This window comes from Cnephaeus nilssonii (assembly GCF_951640355.1).
Source record: "Cnephaeus nilssonii genome assembly, chromosome: 21".
NCBI classification, from domain to species: Eukaryota; Metazoa; Chordata; class Mammalia; order Chiroptera; family Vespertilionidae; genus Cnephaeus; species Cnephaeus nilssonii.
In genome coordinates, this window is record NC_137092.1 from 39,673,706 (window position 1) to 39,693,783 (window position 20,078).

Below are 20,078 nucleotides of genomic sequence, written 5' to 3' on the forward strand. Positions count from 1 at the left end.
GAATTCACAGGTGCAGTCTCTCTTCCCCAGCAGGCAGAAAGCTTACTGTGACAAAGCCAAGCCTCACGACCTTCAAATCCAGAGCTCCTATCAGCAGCATTGCCTCTGTAGATAAGGTCAATAATTTTGCTTTGAGCGAGGAACAAGCATGGTTTGGTATTTCTGGGGGAAACTGCTTGGGCCCTATCTCGCAGGATGCTAGTAAAAGTTAGAGGAAATAATGTATATAAGTTCAGTGGCAACTGGCGTTTGGTTAAGCTGAAGTGTGTTGTGGATCATTGTTTTTCCTAGGTTCGTTTTAAAAATTTAGCATCCAGACCATATTCTCTTCATGCCCATGGGCTTTTCTATGAAAAGTCGTCGGAGGGAAAGAATTATGAAGATGAGTCTCCCGAGTGGTTTCAGGAAGACAATGCTGTTCAGCCAAACAGCAGCTACACCTACGTGTGGCACGCCACCGGGAGAGCGGGGCCCGAGAACCCCGGCTCTGCCTGCCGGGCGTGGGCCTACTACTCAGCGGTGAACACGGTAGGCACGGCATCAAAGTGTTGTCATTCCCCTAACGTATAACCCAAGTCTGCTAAATGGAAGGTGAAGGTTACTTCTTCTTTTCTTTTGGATGTTTTACTTTTATTTTTTAAAATTGATTTCAGAGAGGAAGGGAGAGGGAGGGAGAGATAGAAACATCAATGATGGCAGAGAATCACTGATTGGCAGCCTCCTGCAGGCCCCCTAATGGGGATCAAGCCCACAACCCTGGCATGTGCCCTTGACGGGAATAAAACCTGAGAACCTTCTGCAGGCCGACGCTCTATCCACTGAGCCAAACCAGCTTAGGGCTGAAGATTATTTCTTGCTAAATGTTTGTCTTGCTATCTGTGTAAGGATGGTGGCCAACACCCCACAGCTACCATAGCAGGACCTCCCTGCAGACCTACAGAGATGAAAGGTGTGCTCAGTGAACAGGAGTGAGGGATACTGAGAGGGCTGGCCCAGTCAGAGGGACTTCCTTGATAGAGGAAGGCATTTATTTGCAATTTCCTGGGTGAGTATTAGCTTTCTGCTCCTCTTTCTCTGTGGGTGAACTGCAATGTCAAGACCCTTCCTTCTTGGGATGGCAGGGAGACACCGGCCTCGATCCCAGTTCCTACCCTGTCACCCACTGCGTGGCCCTGGGCACGTTACTCGACCTCTCTCAGCCTCGGTTTCCAAAGTTAAAAATGAGATAACAACAGTACATCACACATAGTTGATCATATTTGTTTAATAAGTGAGTTCATTTCACCATATAGGATTGTTGTCAGAATTGTATAAGGGGCTATAGGCAAAATATTTAATATAGTAGTAAATGCTCACTAAATAGTATTTGTTATAGCATCAATATCTTATCATCATTATCATGACTACCGTGTCCAGATAAACGACTAAGCAAAGGAAGGGGATATGAGTGCCATAGAATTAGATGGGTAAGAGCCAGCTCTATGAAGCCACTCATTTATACTCTTCACAGTCAGGCCTCTAAGAAGGTTCCCTCTTCCACGTGATCAACGATTGATCGCCGGAAGAGCAGGGAGAATGCCGAGAGGGTGTGCGCTCCATTCCTCCCGCTGTCTTTCAGGAACGGGACATCCACTCGGGCCTGATAGGGCCCCTCCTGATCTGCCGGCGAGGAACCCTGCACAAGGAGAGCGGGATGCCCGTGGACAGGAGGGAGTTTGTCTTGCTTTTCATGGTCTTTGATGAAAAGAAGAGCTGGTACTACGACAAGAAACACCAGAGTTCCTGGAGACGCGGATCCTCGGAAGGAAAAGCCTCCCACAAGTTCCACGGTATTTCCCTCTGATTTGATCTGATCTGGGAGCTCTGGGTGACAGGGACCCCTGCCCTGAGGTCTCCACAAGATTAGGCAGGAGATGCTTCTGAGGAGCCAGGAGCGACCACTCAGCCAGGTCCCTACACGTCTCAGAGGGCAGGGAGGGCCAGCAGGTGACACTCCCAGCGAAGAAACGCGGAGGGTCTGAAAGAGGCTCGGCGCTGCTGGGAAACAGACCCAAACCCACAGCCATGCGCCAGCACGCCTCAGTTAAACAGACACTGACGAGGACTTAGCATCATTCGGCAGTTTAAGTGCTTAATAGACTGTTTCCTGACCTTTAAAGGAAAATTATGTCTCTTTAAAGGAGAAGCACCCACGTGTGCTTTCTAAAATAACAGCTTCAGTATTCAGCAGCCCCCGGTGGCACCGAACACGCGTGAATGAAACAGGCAGCCAAACGCTCTCAGCTCCTCTCCCTCCAGCAGCTCACTGGCTTGGCTCCTGAAACTCCACAGCCGTGCCTTCCATTTTAGAAGAATGAACAACAAGAACAACAAAAACTTCCCTCACTTTAGTCCCAGTTAAATGCAGGGTAGCACTAAGCTTTATCATTGAAATGTGGTAGTATTTTTAAGGTGATCCGATGTACCAGGTGCTTTACACACACACACACACACACACACACACACACACACACACACTCACACACACACACACTCTCTCTCACACACACACACATACACACACACATACTCTCTCTTGCACGCACACACACTCACACACACTCTCACACACACACACACTCACACACTCTCTCACACACATACTCTCGCACACACACTCACACACTCACACACACATTCTCTCTCACACACACACACTCTCTCTCTCTCTCTCTCACACACACACACTCAAACACACACACACATACTCTTTCTCGCGCGCACACACACACACACCATGGAGGGGCGAGTGGGTAAGTCTCAGAACCCTGGATATCCAAGCTGGGAGGGGGCAGAGCAGCTGTCGTTTGACTGGGAGAACCAGCAGGAATCACTGCGGCTGTGGGTGCTGTAGAGATGAATCCGACCTAACTTGGCCTGGTTCTGTCTCTGACTTTAGGGGACCTGAGAGTGCCATGCTGCACACCCCCTTACTTACTCCTTTCCTCTAAACACTGGAGTCCCCTTATCTGGCCACATGAGCCTTTTCTATTAGCAGCAAAGGAGAATTCAAACTGTAAATGGAAAGGCTGCATGGGTAAAGCACAGAAGAGGCCGTGGGAAGTCCGGGGAAGAGAAGGATAAAGTCCTGTGAGGAGCTCGCCCACACGCCTGCTGCAGGCTGACATAGGAGCTGGTGGAGAGGGAGCCCTCCCAGGTCCTCACGGCCTCTCTCCTGTGTACACACCTTCTAATGGGTTTTTCCCTCTGTCCTTTCAGCCATCAATGGGGTGATCTACAAGCTGCCTGGCCTGCGAATGTACGAGCAGGAGTGGGTGAGGTTGCACCTGCTGAACCTGGGCGGCTCCCGGGACATCCACGTGGTTCACTTCCACGGCCAGACCCTGCTGGAAAACGGCACGCAGCAGCACCAGCTCGGCGTCTGGCCCCTGCTGCCCGGTAAGCCGCTGGGCCTGGAAAGAGGTCCTGGCTAACCCACGGCCAGAGGAGGCCACCACCGTCCCCAGTCCCCCTCAGCCCCCCTCGGCATTCACTGCTGAGGGCCGAGCACGGGCTCTGCGTGGATCCTGGCAAAGCCACACCCGGAGCGGCACACCGGGTGTGAGAAGCCAGCGAGCGCTCGCACTGCTTGCCGCACCCGCTGACAGTGTGGCCCGACTCCATTCAGCAGAGAAGCCATGCCCCCTGCAGGCTCTCCCAGCCGCAGCCGCACCGTGGGCGGAAGGAACCCCACGGCTCAGGCTGCGTGCGGAGGGAGGGGAGACGTTTGCCAGGGCTGCGGGGAGGGGTGGGGATGGGGGGTCTTGATTTCTTGAATTCTACTCCTCACTCTATCACCCTGATATCTTTGGGCAAGTGACTATAGGATTCTTCCTCTCAAACTGACTCATGAGGCGGTTTGGAGAAAAAAAAATTCTTTTTTTAAATGATTATAAAAGCTAAAGAATAACAGGGGTATTTAGAGCTCTTTGTGTGCAGAATAATAAGGTTTAAACAAACTAGTCACCTAAAAGGATTCTTATGTGCCAATGCGTTGTTTGTAGGTATGTGTGTATGTGTGTGTAGGTATATGTATGTGTGTAGACATGTGTGTAGGTGTGTGTGTAGGTATGTGTGTAGGTATATGTATGTATGTGTGTAGGCATGTATGTGTGTAGGCATGTATGTGTGTAGGTGTGTGTATAGGTGTGTGTGTGTAGGTGTGTGTGTGTAGGTGTGTGTGTGTAGGTGTGTGTGTGTAGGTGTGTGTGTATGTGTGTGTGTGTAGGTGTGTGTATAGGTGTGTGTGTAGGTGTGTGTGTGTGTGTGTGTAGGTGTGTGTGTGTGTGTGTAGGTGTGTGTGTGAGAGGGGTGATGCCACTGGTTCTCAGCTGTGGTGGGCACAGGGAACCCAGGAAGCCAGCTAATGGCCAGTGTGTTAGCAGAGGTCTGCACGCTGCTGGGAAGCTCGGGGAGGCGTCTCGGGCAGGACTCTGGGTGGGGAAGCTGCCCTGTGAGTCAGCCTCCGGCGGAAGCACAGACGTCCCCATGGGCCCGTTTTGGCTAAGGGTCTGGAAAGGGAGAGTTCTTGCTTGCTTTCAACGTGCCCGTGACTCACTAATAAAGCCCGTTCTATTGAGATCAGGGACCGAGGGGACTGAGTCAAACACACTCCTTACTTGTGACCAGGGAGACCAGGGCAGCCGGCTGCCCAGGAGCCCAGGAGAAGCCCTGAGAAGCTGGGCTGGGCTGGCCGTCTGCATCTCAAGCCCAAGTATCTCGTCCCAGAGGGGAAGGCTGGACATCCTTTTAGGGTTTGAGGGGGACGACCATCAGCCTTTCATTTTTACTCACAATCTTGTTCGAGGGGGGTGACCGTCAGCTTTTCATTGTCACTCCCCGGCTGGGAAATGCTCACAGCGGCAGCTGGCGGGCTTGAAGTACTAACTGGCAGTAGGTAATAGCCAACACGAGCGTGGATAAGCAGAGGTTTCAGAAACTCATTCTTCCCGTGGTGTTCTGAAGCAAGTTATGCATGCTCCACCCACGTGTGTAAATTCTGTCAAACATTTGAAATGTGGAGATGTTTTAATTTTCTCATGTGAAAACAGAAAAGCCAGTGGGATAGAGAGAGGGAAAGGAAAGATGGACAAGCGTTCGGGCCCAGTGATGGGTTGGGTCACTCGAGGTTGTTCTGATCCTTAGGACCATGAAGCTGTGTTGTGTGTGGGTTAACTCATAACATTCTGTTCAGATAAATGGAAGCTCCTTTCCAGTAAGGGATGCTGGAGATTTTTTTAAGTTCTGGGTGATTTATTTGTCGTGTGTGTGTGTGTGTGTGTGTGCGTGTGTGTGTGCTGTTTTGATCTGTTCGTTACACCTCTAGTCCTGCCTAGAAATGAATGGACAACTCTTAAGTTCTATCCTAAAGCTCCCTGGGATGCAGTGATATTAGGATCCTTTGATCACTGCCTAATAGTAACCTGTTCATCTTTGAGTATGTAATGTTGTCCTTCACTCTCTATTTTAGGTTCATTTAAAACTCTTGAAATGAAGGCATCCAAACCTGGCTGGTGGCTCCTAGACACGGAGGTCGGAGAGAACCAGAGAGCAGGGATGCAAACGCCGTTTCTCATCATAGACAGAGGTATCAGCCAAGAGCCGCGGGGCCTGTAAGCAGGAGAGTCCTGTTGCTAGAATATTGCTGACGTTTAGACAGGAAATATTCAACTCGGAGCTCTGATATGACAAAGGCACAATCTACCTGTGGCACTAGTGCTTTCGCTGTGGCCACGGTCTGATTACACGCACACATCAGTCATCCAGGAAACTTAAACCAAACGGTTCGGCCCAAAGGCATTCCTCCCAGTTGGGGAGCCAACATACAGCAACCTCCTTCATGATGTGTGACCCCTGGCAAGTGCATATAATAAATCCTCCGGGCTCCTTGCACCAAGGAGAAAAAGATACGAGGAGCTCAATAATCCCCAAAAGAGTCCCTGGACTTGGCATCCCAGGACTCGGGACAAATTTCCATCTGTCTGTCCGGCCAGCCAGCCAGCATGGATCAAGCACCTGCTGAGTACCAAGCACGGGGGCAACATCCAGATAGTGCAGTGGTTGGCGCCCCCTTAGCTGGTATTCCTTCCCAGGGACACAATCAGGACCTAAATAACCCTGCAGGCTAGGACTTAATGTTGTAAAGTGGTTTATTTTAAGATATAAGCAGATGGAAATTGGTTTAAAAACAAATTGCATTTCAGGATTTCGGTTATTTTCAGATAGGGGGTCGCTGTTTCTATTAAAGTACCAGTCTTGTTAGTGCACTTACACCATTGTAGGATCGGAAGCATTTCAGTCAGTGCTATGCAAGGTAGGTAACGGTATCTAATTACTGACCCACCACAGGTATCATCTCTAGCCGTAGAGGTATACGTTGTTAAATGTATCTTCTCAGCAAACATTATTCGTTGTCCTGGTTTTTTGTAGAATGTAAGATGCCACTGGGACTAAGCACAGGCGTGATAGCTGATTCACAGATCAAGGCGTCGGAGTTTCTGGGTAAGGAGCAGCAGCGTAGCCTGTGAGAGACGCCTCCCCGCGTTGTGAAGGATACAGCCTGCACAACCACGCAGGCCAGCCGGGCCTGGAGCCTCTGGGGCCTTGCTCCTCTCCAGGCTTTTCTCTACCGCAACACAGCACAGCAGTTCCATTTGGGGTGCTTCTCGGTAAAGGAAGAAGCGCCGTGGCAGGAGATAAAGCCTATTGGCACTCCCTTATTGCCGCCCCCCCTCTGGTGTATGATGTTCCCAAAGACTCTCTCCCAGGAAAGACCAAGAGCGTGGTCCCTCTCCATAGGCAGTCTGACCTCTCAGCAGACTGGGCAAGAGGACATAGCTTGCTCGTACGACCATTGTGCCCTTTTCTGAGACTCTCTCCATTCATTGCCCTTCTGGCTTGGATCACACATGCTGTTCCAGCCAGATTCACGGGGCCTCTTCGGACACGTGTTAGAGTCCCCATTAATAGGACCCTTTGCTGTGCCCACCACTCATCGATTCAAGAAACTTTGTTGATCCCCCACTGTGTGTCAGGAACTCCTCCTAACTGTCCTCACTGCTCAGAGCCCTTCCCAAGATCAAGGGGTCAATTGCAAGGGGCTGTGAGGCTCCCATAAACCCCTCCCATGTCTTCCTGGTAGGCAGGCACACTCAACAGCGGCCACGGTAATTTACATAACTGAGAGGAGAGAAACATGGCCTGTATCCAGGAAAGGGGGTGGGTGGCAGGTGACAGCTGACCAAGAACAGACCTGAAGCCAAGCTTTCGTCATCCTGAGCTAAGTCGGGAAGTGAGCCTGTGCCACCTGCCTGGCCTTCTAACTGCACAAGAAGGTCCTCCGGGATCTGGTTTTCCACTGGGACTGAACTCACTTGAGAAATTTCTAAGTGTGTGTGTGTTTTTTTAAATTCAGAATACATTTTTTTCTTCCTTTGGATTTAGGTTATTGGGAGCCCAAATTAGCAAGATTAAACAATGGTGGATCATATAATGCATGGATGACAGAAAAAAGTTCAGAATTTGACTCTAAACCTTGGATCCAGGTATGACATTTATCTGATAATATTTACTGTTATCTATATATATAAAAGCCTAATATGCAAATTGTCCCCTCGGGAGTTCAACTGGGAAACCAAGAGTTCAATAGCTCGCTATGATGTGCGCTAACCATGAGGGGAGGACGCGGACTGAAGGAAGGCCCTGGCTGGCAGCCAGAAGGCCCTCATCGGCCCTGATCACTGGCCAGGTCTAGGAACCCTACCCGTGCACAAATTTTGTGCACTGGGCCTCTAGTTGTAATAATAAAAGTGACACTGATTTAATAACTTTTTGTTGTTCCTTTGGAATGTTGTTAGTGGAAATAGCAATTACTAGGCGCCAGGTAATATTCTAAATAGATAACACCCTTAAAATGAACCCTATGAGGTTGGTTGTAGTAACATCCCATTTTACAGATGAAAAAACTGAGACATAGAGGGGTTAACTAACTTCCCAGTGTCATGCACAGCTTGTTAGTGGTTAAGCGGGGATTTAGGTCCTCTGTGCTCAAATACAGACTGCATTTTATTCGTTTGCTAAGTAAAACCTGAGGTGTTGGCTCTTTAGTTCTGAAGAACGCTGGTTGGTTGCTCAATGAATTAAGGTGGTGTGTGACTTGTGGACAAGGACAGTTCTGTTCAGTGGCTTTGCTATGTTGCAGGTGGACATGCAAAGGGAAGTCCTGTTCACAGGCATCCAGTCCCAAGGCGCCAAACACTACCTGAAGTCCTACTACACCGCTGAGTTCCGCGTGGCCTACAGCTCCGACCAGGCCAACTGGCAGATTTTCAAAGGGAACAGCACAAAGAACGTGATGGTTTGTGCGCACGTCTCTTTCCGAGTCTTCATACTTATCCGATGGTCACTATGACTGTGACCATGACTCTTTGCTTTTGTAAAGGCATTAGAAACACGAAGGGCTTTCTTAGGGCCTAATGAAGGAAAGAGGTAAAATGATGGGTCTGTATATTACAAATTAAAGGGATAAGCCTGACTCCTGAAATTTCAAAACTCCACAAAACTTTTTAAAAATCACTTTATCATCCAACGAAATACTAGGCTTTTCAGATTGGCAGATGGTGTACGGCAGCATAGAGTATCTATCTGATCTGGTGCCTTAAGGGGCTCACGCTAAAAATATGCCATCAAGAGTTCTGATGTTACCAATTTTTTTCCAATTTCCTATATTCTCTATAACTAACTTTCTATATTATCACTTAGCTATTTCTAGGATAGATAAGAAAAATCGTAAATGATGGTTCTTACTAATCAGTATCAGACAGAGAACATAGATTTCAGTGAGAGTCTCTAGCTCAAAGAATTTTACATCTAGATTCATGAGGGATATTGATATGTAGTAGTTTTATTTTTTTGTACTGTCTTTTCTGGTTTTGATATCAGAGTAATACTAGCTTCACAAACTAAATTGGAAAGCATGCTCTTCTTTCCTATTTTGTGGAAAAGATTGTCCGGAATTGGTGTTAGTTCCTTAACCATTTGGCAGAATTCACCAGTGAAACCATGTGGGCCTGGAGATTTCTCTCCCAGAAGTTTTAAGATTACAAATTAAATTTCTTCAGCAGTTACAGGCTTTTCAAATTATCTATTTTATAGTGGGTGAGTGGGAGTAGTGTTTTTCCAATGAGTGCATCCATCTCCTCTAAGTTGCTAGATTCATGTCTGGAGTTGCTCGTACGTCCCTTATCATCCTTCTGACGTCTGCAAGGTCAGTGGTGAGACTGCCTGCTCACGTCTGGTGCTGGTCATTTGCGTCTCTTCTCCTTCCGCTTTGTTAGTCTTGTTAGAGATTTGCCTTTTTTAACATCTTTTCAAAGAACTGGCTCTTTGCATCATTACTCTTACCTACCGTATTTCTGTTTTCTGTCTTGCTCACTTAGTTGCTTAATCTTCCCCTATCTCTGTTTCGGCTGCATATCTCTGATGCTGCTCTGGCAGGGGAAGCGGATGGGGCACAACTCCTACTGCCAGGGTGGTCTAGCCCAAGTTGCCCACCTGACAGGGACACCTCCTCTTTGCTGCTGGTGGGATGAGAGGCTCTCCATGGACACTGCAGCGGTGGGAGCCCTGGTAGGAGCTGGGCCCCCACCTGGCCTCCGACACACCCCAGTGCGGGCGCGAGGTGCTCATCACAGTTCACGCCCATGGAAGTCAAGGCTCTGCCCTTGGCCTCGCTGCTGTTGGATGAGGAGAGGCCATAGTTGTTTCTGTGGAGCTGAGCTGGCCAGAGGGCAATGATCACCTAAAAGAGCTCTGTCTGCTGGGCTGTCCTCTCTCGGTGCTGAGCTAGAGAAAGCAGGGCTGTGCTGGGGCTGTTTGTGCCTGTGCTCATTGGTGTTTCTGGTTGCTGGCTTCTTCTCTTCCAAGTCTGGGGGCTGTGGGGCAAAAAGAAACCCAGGGAGCCCATGACCGTGTTGTTCCTAGGGTCCTAGAATTCTAGCCAGTCTGCCTTCTCTCCCCCTTCCAGAGCGTTCTTATGTTTTTAGTTGTACTTAACAGGAGGAATGGGGAAAAGTACACCTATACCATATTCCTTAAGTGGAAGTATCCTTAAATATTTTTTAAGACCATATTGATTTAGTTCTGGCCACATGAAAACTTAACGTCACAATATTAAATTACACCAAAATTTCACTATAAAATCACTTTACAGAGAATGTTTGCATAACTAAGCTTGTCTCTTTTCCTCTAGTATTTTGATGGCAACTCCGACGCCTCTTCAGTCAAAGAGAATCGGTTTGATCCGCCGATTGTGGCAAGATTCATTAGGGTCTATCCAACCAGATTCTACCACAGACCTGCCCTGCGCTTGGAGCTGCAAGGCTGCGAGGTTAACGGTGAGGAACCGCCATGCGTGACCGTCTCACCGCTGCTCAGAGGCCAGGTCGGGAGGTGTGGGAGAAGGGGGAGGACTTTTAGTTCTCTTCATCACGTAGGCTCCTGAAACAACGTTTGGGAAGCAGAGGTTCCACTCAGGTAAACGCTCATGGTGACTCAGAGGGACACAGGTTCTCCCGGCCAGGGGGCGGGGACCATCTCAGTGAGCAGCACCTGACCCCGAGGGAGGGTCCCAGGTGAGAATGACCTCCCGAAGCCCATTTCCCAGAGAACTGAGATTCACACTAGGCCTGGCTCTTCCCAAGTCCTCGGGGACACTCATGTGATAACAGTATCTAGCCACGTTCCCGGCATGCATCAGAGTCCAATGAGTGGTTTTGCCATCTAAGTCTGCTTCCCCACTTCCTGAAACCTTGACCAGGCTCTGTGTCGTTTCACATCCCTTGTAGGTACCCACGCCTTTTCTATGTTAAGCTGCTATTTTTCAGAGGATGTAATGTGACCTGTGGTACGATGAGATGTAGGGAACCACATGTGGCCATAATAAAATTCTACCATGTAGAACAACGATGCTTGAAAGTCATAATAACTATTCTCCTTCTATGTCTCTTCAAGTGGTGCTTTCCAAAATTGTTCACTGCAAAACACATACAGAAAGTCATACCTGACATGGGCCTGGGGTAATAGAATAAAGTAGCTGACCCAGAGCTTGGCTGACCCAGACCCCACCTGGCTACTCACGACTAAGGGGCAGGAGAGCCCAATATATAGGCACACCTGAAACGCGCTGTGGCACGCCTGTTGGGAAGCCACAGCACCTTCTCTTGGGGTGGAGGGAAGAGCTACACTCATGGTGAAGAATGTAGCTGAACCTTGGAATCAGCTTCTTAGCCAAGCAGGCAATGTTACATATACTCTTGATATTCACGAGGGATGAGTATATGAGCATTGTGCCAGTGCCCAGATAGCAGGGGCCTGTACCATCTCCCATGAAATACTGCTTTTGTACAGGCAGTGGCACTCCTCGGAACAGCTCCATAAATCATTGTTTTCCTCCCACATGGTGTCTGATGGAAGCGGTAGTTTGATCAGCTCGTAGAGTCAAGCTGACTCCCTAAAATGGGACAGTCAGCTCTGTTCATCCATCCGGCTGATTGTTGTGATGGTTGCTTTTGCTGGTACTCTGAGGAACAGTATTCCTTCTCTCCTCTGCACACAAACTGGGGTACAGGGAGTGCTGGTGGTGAGGACTAATCCCATTACTTGTCTCTCAACAGGATGCTCCACCCCACTGGGTATGGAAAGTGGGAAGATAGAAAACACACAAATCACAGCCTCCTCGTTTAAAAAGTCCTGGTGGGGAGATTACTGGGATCCCTTCCGTGCCCGCCTGAATGCCCAGGGCCGTGTGAATGCCTGGCAAGCCAAGGTAAATATCCCTGTTAACACAATCCTCTCAGCTTCCAGAAGAAATCAAAGGAACATGGGGGACCTGGGAAGCCAGACAGCACCCCTGTTTCTGCAGGCTGTGATCCTGGGCCTGAGGACTAGCATGCCTGTTAACTTGAGAGCTTTTCTCTAACACTGACTCAGAGAAGTTATTCATCATCTTTGCAGTTTGTCTAATCTTAATTTAGACCAGAGGTGGGCAAAGGCCAGGTAATAAATATTTTGGGCTTTATGAACCATACATTTCCTGTCAAAACTACTCATCTTTCATTGTAGCAGGAAAGCAACCGTAAACATTATCATGGCTATGTTCCAAAAAAACTTTATTTACAAAATCAGGCGGTGGGTCAGATTTGGCCTTGGGCTGTAATTTGCAAATCCTCTTTGAGACAACTTACATTAGCAATAAGTGATTTAGATTTCCAACATCTTCTCTTCCTTTCCCCCACCATGCCCCAACTTAGCAATATTTTTCATTTTCTTAAGAGTGCCATTAAAATTCTTTTGTTCCAATTTTTCTGAGAACTTTGTGACATCCCTTTAGACCAAGCATGTCAAACTCACAGCCACATGCCTCAAGGCATGCGGCCTACCGGCTGCAGTTGGAAATGCTTGCTTTAGACAATTGGCCGCACAGTAAAATGCTGCAAAACCAGGGATGTAAAACAGTTATCTGCATTGGAGAAACAGCTTTTATATTGCCCCTGATATTACCCACACAGTAAGTCAGGTGACAGTTTTAGGGTAACTTAATAACTGACTCACTTTTATTGCACTCTTCAACTGACCTGATACATCAGAATGACATCAGAAATTAGAGCAATCCCATCAACCAATTTAATCCAAGTTCCCTATTTTCTCTCCTCCTAACTCCCTCCCTTAAGGTACCCACACTGCAATTCCCTGGACAGGCAAGCCTCGGATGGCGGCTTCCCAGCCGCCCAGGGCCGCCTGAGGCTCAGGTAACCAGGGCCGGCCTAGGCTTGTGCTGATCGCTAGGTTACCTCCCGCCCCTGAGGGCTCCCGTGCTGTGAGAGGGGGCAGGCCTGGCTGAGGGACCCCCCCCACCCCCACCTCCAGTGCATGCATTTTCATGCACAGGGCCTCTAGTAAAATAATAAAGTTAATACCATCACATTACATTTTATTTATGTAATTTTAAAAATCATAAAATAAGAGTAAAAGGTTAAGCAGAGAGAGGAAGAAAGGTGTTTCCCAGATGACCCTTTAGATCTGTTTATGGCGCAACCTTGTCCCCCCCCCCCCACCCGCCCCCCATGGTACAGCCTTTTAAAAAGAAAACTTGCTCCGAATACAATTTGCTCTTAGTCTTTGTGAAATAATAAAGGCTCCAAAGAGGAAATGCTCATTTTAATGTTTAATGCTGTCATTTTAAATCTGGAATTCTAGGTCACAATTATTTGTTTCACTTAACCTGTTAGCATGAAATGTGTTTATAGGGTCTCTTTAGAGAGAATGAAAATCTAAGCTAGACATATGTAGGCATGCATGCAGCTGGAAGGGTCTCTACCCCCTCTATGCCTATAAAAAAAGTTATGCCTAGAAAACCCCTCTAGCTACCTATATTCTGCATCACGAGTACCACCTTGGTTTGAAGACACACTACGATATCACCAAATGCCACTAAAGGGTATAACAGAATTAATCAAAATTATCCAATACGATACTTTTAATCCAATTAATTTTCTGTAAAGATATATAAGGAATATGACTACATACATATGCATGTATATACATATGAGCAGACAGGCATGCACATATGAGTGATGTTGAGACAAATAGATCAATATTAATTATTTCATTATTTCACATAGAACCGAATGAGACTATGGGGCTTGATAAATCTCCCAGAATTGAAAATTCATCTCAGATTACTCTAAAACTCAATCTGTCTTCTGATCCTCCTCCTCCACATGCATAACCCCAAGCCTGTAACTAGGCATTTCATTTGGCCAGAGGCAGGACAGTTACTGTGCACATCAAGCCCTCGGTGTAGCTTTATCAGGTCTCTCAAATGTGTCTGAAATATCTGAAAAGAAGAAATTGGACTATGTCTCCTATTGGGCATTAGCAACGGAAAGGAAAGTGGGCTTTTCTAAAATAAATACAGGATACTATTCCGTTCTTTCCCAGGTAGCCCTTCAGTAATCAGTAACATCATCATAGCATTTAAACCAACTTGCTTACCAGAATAACACTTAGAGATAATTTGTGGGTTTAATATTTTTCCCAAGTCAATTTCATTTACTTGTTTATTTAACAAATATTTAATGAACTCCAGCTGTGTGCCCTGCTCTGTGGTAAGTGCATAGAAACAAAGCTCATCAGTCCCTGTCCTCAAAGACGAAGAGATACGAAGACGGACCCAGATCATGACTGCATGTGTGTGGACGACTCCAGAAGAAGTTAGCACACGTGCTGCAGCAACAAACAAACGGAACAGAGAAGGCTTCAAGGAGACAGGGCGTCGTAAGGGATGAGACAGAAAAGAAACGCGTGGAGCTCTGGCATTTCTGAGTAACTCGGTCTAAAAAAGCAAAGGTCTGGCATCTGTCTTACCCATGTGTTCTCCTCATGTTCACAGGCAAACAACAACAAACAGTGGTTACAAATCGATCTGCTCAAAACCAAGAAGATAACTGCGATTGTTACACAGGGTTGCAAGTCCCTCTCCTCTGAAATGTACGTGAAGAGCTACGCCATCCACTACAGTGACCAGGGCGTGGAATGGAAACCTTACAGGCAGAAATCCTCCATGGTGGACAAGGTACAGGGCGGTGTCCGGGCAAAAAGGAAGCCGTTAGAAAACTGTGCTGTGATGTGAATGGTACCTTGCCTTTGCAGATAGCTCTTTGCATTGGACAAATATGAGCTGGCATGGCCCCCTCTAAACCCTATCTCTGCCTGGGACCATGCACATTGCCTCTCTGCTTTGACTGAGCCACCTGTGAAGCAGTGAGAACAAAACTCCAGGGTCTGGTGTGAAACATCCTTACCTCTGATCGAGAGAGATGGAGCGTGGGCTGCTGTTGACTTAAACACTTACTTCCCACACTCCTGGAGGCTGGGTACCAATCAGGGTTTGGGCCCTGTCGGGTTCTGGTAAGAGCCTCTTCCTGTTATGTCCTCATGTGGCCTTCCTTGTTGAGTCCATGCAGAGAGAGCTCCCAGGCCTCCTCCCTGCTTCATTATGTGTATTAATTCCATTTAATTTAATCCTAGTTACCTCCCAAAGGCCCCACCTCCTAATACCATCCCACTTATCCTATATAATAAAAGGGTAATATGCAAATTGACCGAACGGCAGAATGACCGGTCACTATGACACACACTGACCACCAAGGGGCAGACGCTCAACACAGGAGCTGCCCCCTGGTGGTCAGTGCGCTCCTACAGGGGGAGCGCCGCTCAGCCAGAAGCCCTGAGCTGGGCTTATGGCTGGCGAGCGCAGTGGTGGTGGCAGGAGCCTCTCCCACCTCTGCGGCAGCGCTAAAGATGTCCGACTGCCAGCTTACTCTCCACAGGGAGCAGGCCTAAGCTGTCAGTCAGACATCCCCTGAGGGATCGTGGACTGCAAAAGGGTGCAGGCTGGGCTGAGGGATCCCTCCCCCCCCCCCCCCGCCCCGAGTGCACGATTTCGTGCACTGGGCCTCTAGTTTGATATAAAGTATCAAAGTTTATATGTGAATTTTGGGAGGACACAAACATGCAGTCCACAGAGGGGTCCAGAAACACTACCACTGCATTAGCATTGCCTTGGAGATGCTTGTTATTCGTGACTGATCACACACCCGTGGCCATAAGATAACCAGTCCCTGGGTTGGTTGTTTCTTTGGTTTGCTTTGGTTTATTTCTCACTGTACCAGGATGTCCTCCTAGCAGGATAAGCATCATTGTCAGAAACAAACTGTGGTTTAGCTTCTGCTGTGTGTGAATCACGGGGAACTTGCTGGGGATGCAAAAAAACAAGCAAAAAAAAACAAAACACAAAAACGGAGCAGGGACACAGTTTAGCTGGAACTATAGGGTATATCCAAAAAGGAGGACTATAGACACATGGCTGCATTTTATTTTAAATATTAATAAGAGCTAACCATGTATTGGTGCCACTACTGTCCCTTACTAGGCACTTGTTGTATGTTTACCAACTTCTGTTAATTCTTACAACTTCTATAAGGTAAAATTTTATTATCCCCATTTTGCCAATGAGAAATCGAGAATCAGAAAACTTAAGTAACTGGCTCCAAGTCACTCAGCAGCAAAGGGCCTGAGGGCAGAGCTGGGCTTGTAGCTGCCCCATACACCCATCAAACGCTTTCTCTTCCCCTGCGTCAACTCAGATCCCTGGGGAGCAGACTTCCTAAGGAGGCCTGTCTGCAGTGGGGTTTCACTGAGGGTCATCTCTGTGTTAATGTTGTCTGAGTTCTTGGATGCCTTCGGTTTGAACAAAAATAATTTTAAAATTAACTGTAAGATTCGTATACTCATTATACTACCATTAAGGATTTTCTCACCTTCTGTTTTCAGATTTTTGAAGGAAATAGTAATATCAAAGGGCATGTGAAGAACTTTTTCAACCCTCCAATCATTTCCAGGTTTATCCGTATCATTCCGAAAACGTGGAATCAAAGTATTGCCCTTCGCCTGGAGCTCTTCGGCTGTGATATTTACTAGAATTGAGTATTCAAAGAGACAAGAAGGACTCTTAAACACATCAAGCCACTTAGAGTGGGCAATGTATTTTATAGCTATGTTAAATCCTCTATTAGAGAATACAATTTTATATGTGAAATTTTTATAATGTAACTCCTGGCTACCATTAATTGAGATGATAGCTGTTATTTTGGCATTAATTTGAATGTAAGTGGGAAAATATCAAGAACCAACAAGAAAATGGCTTATCTTTCACAATGATTAAATATGATCTATAAAGTAATATTCTATTCAAGTAGTTAACATGCTTCACCATAGTTCTTTTAAACCCTGAACATATTAATAAAAGAGATATTAATTTTTAAAACCATACCTGGGTAGCTGTCACTCCTACATTTTTCTTTAAAAAACACACACAATGGCCTAGCCGGCGTGGCTCAGTTCTTGAACATTGACCTATGAACCAGGAGGTCATGGCTAGATTCCCCATTAAGGGCACATGCCTGGGTTGTGGGCTAGATCCCCAGTGTGGGGCGTGCAGGAGGCAGCCAATCAATGATTCTTTCTCATCATTGATGTTTCTCTCTCTTCCTCTCCATTCTTCTCTGAAATCAATAAAAATATATTTTAAAACACACACACACTATGATTTAAGAGTAAAGGAAACAAATGAGATTTTTTAATGTTGACTTTCTTGACAGTGGAGAGAAAAGCAATCTTATCATGTGAACAAAGAATGCTTCAAATTCCCTGTCGTACCCACATGACAATGGTTTTTTTTACTCTCCCCCTCCCCCGCCACGAGGAAAACTCAAGCATATTCTCAGCAGTCCCGTCGGCCTTGTGAATCTGACCTGCTCTCCCTTGAGCTGATGGCACAATACGGATGTTCAGTATCCGGAATCACTAGACATAGAACTCGGAACTCTGGCTTCATTCCAGCTGACGTTTACATGGCACTGTTTCAAACAAAGGCTCGCCTAAGGGACAGCTGGTACCCACTGGCCCAATGCAGCTATTCCTGTCAGTCCTGGCCTCTGGCCAATTGAATGCTCTGTGGTCACTCTGTTGACGTTCTTAATAATTTTTAACAATGAGTCCGTCTGACATTTGCACTTTGCAATAGGTCCTTCTTCTGTAGAAATGGGTGGGATCTCTTATTATCTACAGAGGTATAACAGATAGAAGCAAGGAAATCATGCCGAGTAGCAGGGAAGGGGAGAGATGAGAATGGAGCAGAGATCCAGCTTCATTACCCACTGCATAAAAAGAAAGGGCCTTGACGTTTCAACCCCCTGCCTGGGGCCATCGCTAGTTCGAGTCAGAGGTGAAACTGGAAACCAGATGATCAGACTCCCAGACTCTCCTTCAGTCTGGTTTCTGTTCCATAAAATGGAAATGATAATGATAACGATTATGATTCATCCTCCCCAGACAGGTCGACATGAATATTAATATGAACTATTAATTGATATGAAAATTACTTTGGAGATCAATAAAATGTTTGGGTTATACCTGATTTGTGTAGAAATGTTAAAACTGCTTTTATTTTGAAATAAAACCAGGTATTTTTATTCCTCTCTTTGAAGTCATTTAGATGAAATTACAACTTGTGGCATCTCACTGACATAACATACTCCACTCTTCGTTATGTAATAGCTGGTTGCTATGGGAAAGACATGAGTGACTCACAGTGGACTCATGACTTGGAAAAGGAAACAAACAGATACAACCTGAGCATTATTCATCCCTGGAGATGAGAGTCGGGAAGGAGAGGCCATGAGTGTATCGTACATACAAAGGGTCAGAGGAAACACGGCATTTGTTCTCCGGGATTTTTTCAAGTTGTTAAGAGGAATTACAAACTTCGTGACACTTTAATAACTGAATAATCACTATCTTTTGAGTTCAGAACCATTGGGGCAAACTCAGCCAAGCACTGTGATGGGCATTGTGGGGGAGAGAATAAAAGAATAAATAAAGCACACCACACTGGCTCTTCAAACACTTCTTGCCTCGTTGGTTGGATAGAGAATACAAGCTTAGGAAGCGAACTCAGACTGTAGGAAGATTTCTCCCTGGAGGAGTCCGTGGTAAAAAGTCAATCAAAGGAGTAACCCTGGTAGGATGGAGTCAGCCTGTGGAAACTTTTGGAGAAGGTGATTTGACCCAGACCTTGAACACAGTGGGCATATATTAAGGTGATCTTGGCAGAACCCCAAAGAACCGGACTGGGATAAAGGTCAGTGAAGACCAGAGAAGTAGAAGAGCTTTATACTTAGATTCCGGTCCCTATAAGCTTTTCCTGACATACCCACCCATTCTCCCTACTCCCTTGGTACACAATCTGACACTGTGGAGGAGGTACACTTATATCCCTCCATCTCCCACCCCCACACCAGGCCCGTAAGTCCAGTCTGTTTGCAAGGTCAAAAGAAATAAAAACAACAGCTACCTGGAAGGACCCAGGGATCTGACGGTGAGGTAAGAGAAACATACAGATACAAAATGTGTCCCTAATCTGCCAACTGTGAATGATAGATGGCGGAGACCAGACTAAAAGTGAGCTTTATTGGTAAAGTGATGGATGCACACTGGCTCACTCAGGTTGACGGGACCGGACATGCTGATCAGAGGGAATGCAGGAGGGAGAAAGTGGGTAAAAGTGTGTCCCACGTGGGACACTGACTAACTGAGATATGAGACAGTCACACAGGTATCTCTGGGTAATGACAAGATGTTAGAGTGCTGATGTGATTGTCCTGTTTTGTTGTGTTTTTCCACCAGCCCACATCTGAGCCACTCAAATTCATCCGCACGTTCATAGTTTACACTTAGGGCAGCTTCTCAATGTCGCAAGAATCATGTACAGATGCTTTCATACATTGCCCTGCTTTTTTTGGCAAGAAATTTGGTAATGGGTTTACCTGTCCTATTGACCTCACTGTTCCTCCTCGTTGACTGGGAGGCTTTCGGGAAGTCTGGAATCTGGCAGTGATTCCACAGATGTGTCAGATGGCGTGAAACTTTGATTTTCTGAGGAGACAGTGACAAAAGCTGCATTTCTATGTAGTGCTTAGAACAGTCGTTGGCACAGAGTAAGTACTATATAGGTATTGATTATTACTAATATTAACATGATTAATAACAACAATAGTATAAATAGGCATACTAAAAAATCAACATAATGGCATTCATTCTTATGAACAGTTGTAATTCATTTCTGCTGTATTCAACACCTTGTTTTATACCACTCATTACTTTTTTAAATTGTGGTAAAATTTACATAACAAAAATGGTCGAAATGGCAAGTTTTACAAGTGTACAGCTTGGTGGTGTTAGGCATGTTGACACTGCTGTGCAAACATCATTAATTTTTTTTAATATATTTTTATTGATTTCAAAGAGGAAGGGAGAGGGAGAGATATAGAAACATCAATGATAAGAGAGAATCATTGATCAGCTGCCTCCTGCACGCCCCCTTGAGCCCACAACCCAGGCATGTGCCCTTGACTGGAATC

The 20,078-nt window shown here is 46.5% G+C and overlaps 1 protein-coding gene across 1 annotated transcript in view; it reads left to right on the top strand.

Moving 5' to 3' along the window:
- Positions 1-17,969, top strand: part of F5 (coagulation factor V) — a 63,075-nt gene extending 45,106 nt beyond the window's left edge. Inside the window, exons 15-25 of the mRNA XM_079761829.1 lie at positions 292-528; positions 1,619-1,829; positions 3,259-3,438; positions 5,510-5,626; positions 6,469-6,540; positions 7,483-7,583; positions 8,240-8,395; positions 10,289-10,433; positions 11,712-11,863; positions 14,489-14,671; positions 16,432-17,969. Of these exons, the coding sequence (XP_079617955.1) occupies positions 292-528; positions 1,619-1,829; positions 3,259-3,438; positions 5,510-5,626; positions 6,469-6,540; positions 7,483-7,583; positions 8,240-8,395; positions 10,289-10,433; positions 11,712-11,863; positions 14,489-14,671; positions 16,432-16,578 (1,701 nt within the window). The 3' untranslated portion in view covers positions 16,579-17,969. The remainder of the gene's footprint in view (positions 1-291; positions 529-1,618; positions 1,830-3,258; positions 3,439-5,509; positions 5,627-6,468; positions 6,541-7,482; positions 7,584-8,239; positions 8,396-10,288; positions 10,434-11,711; positions 11,864-14,488; positions 14,672-16,431) is intronic.
- Positions 17,970-20,078: the final 2,109 nt, after the last annotated feature.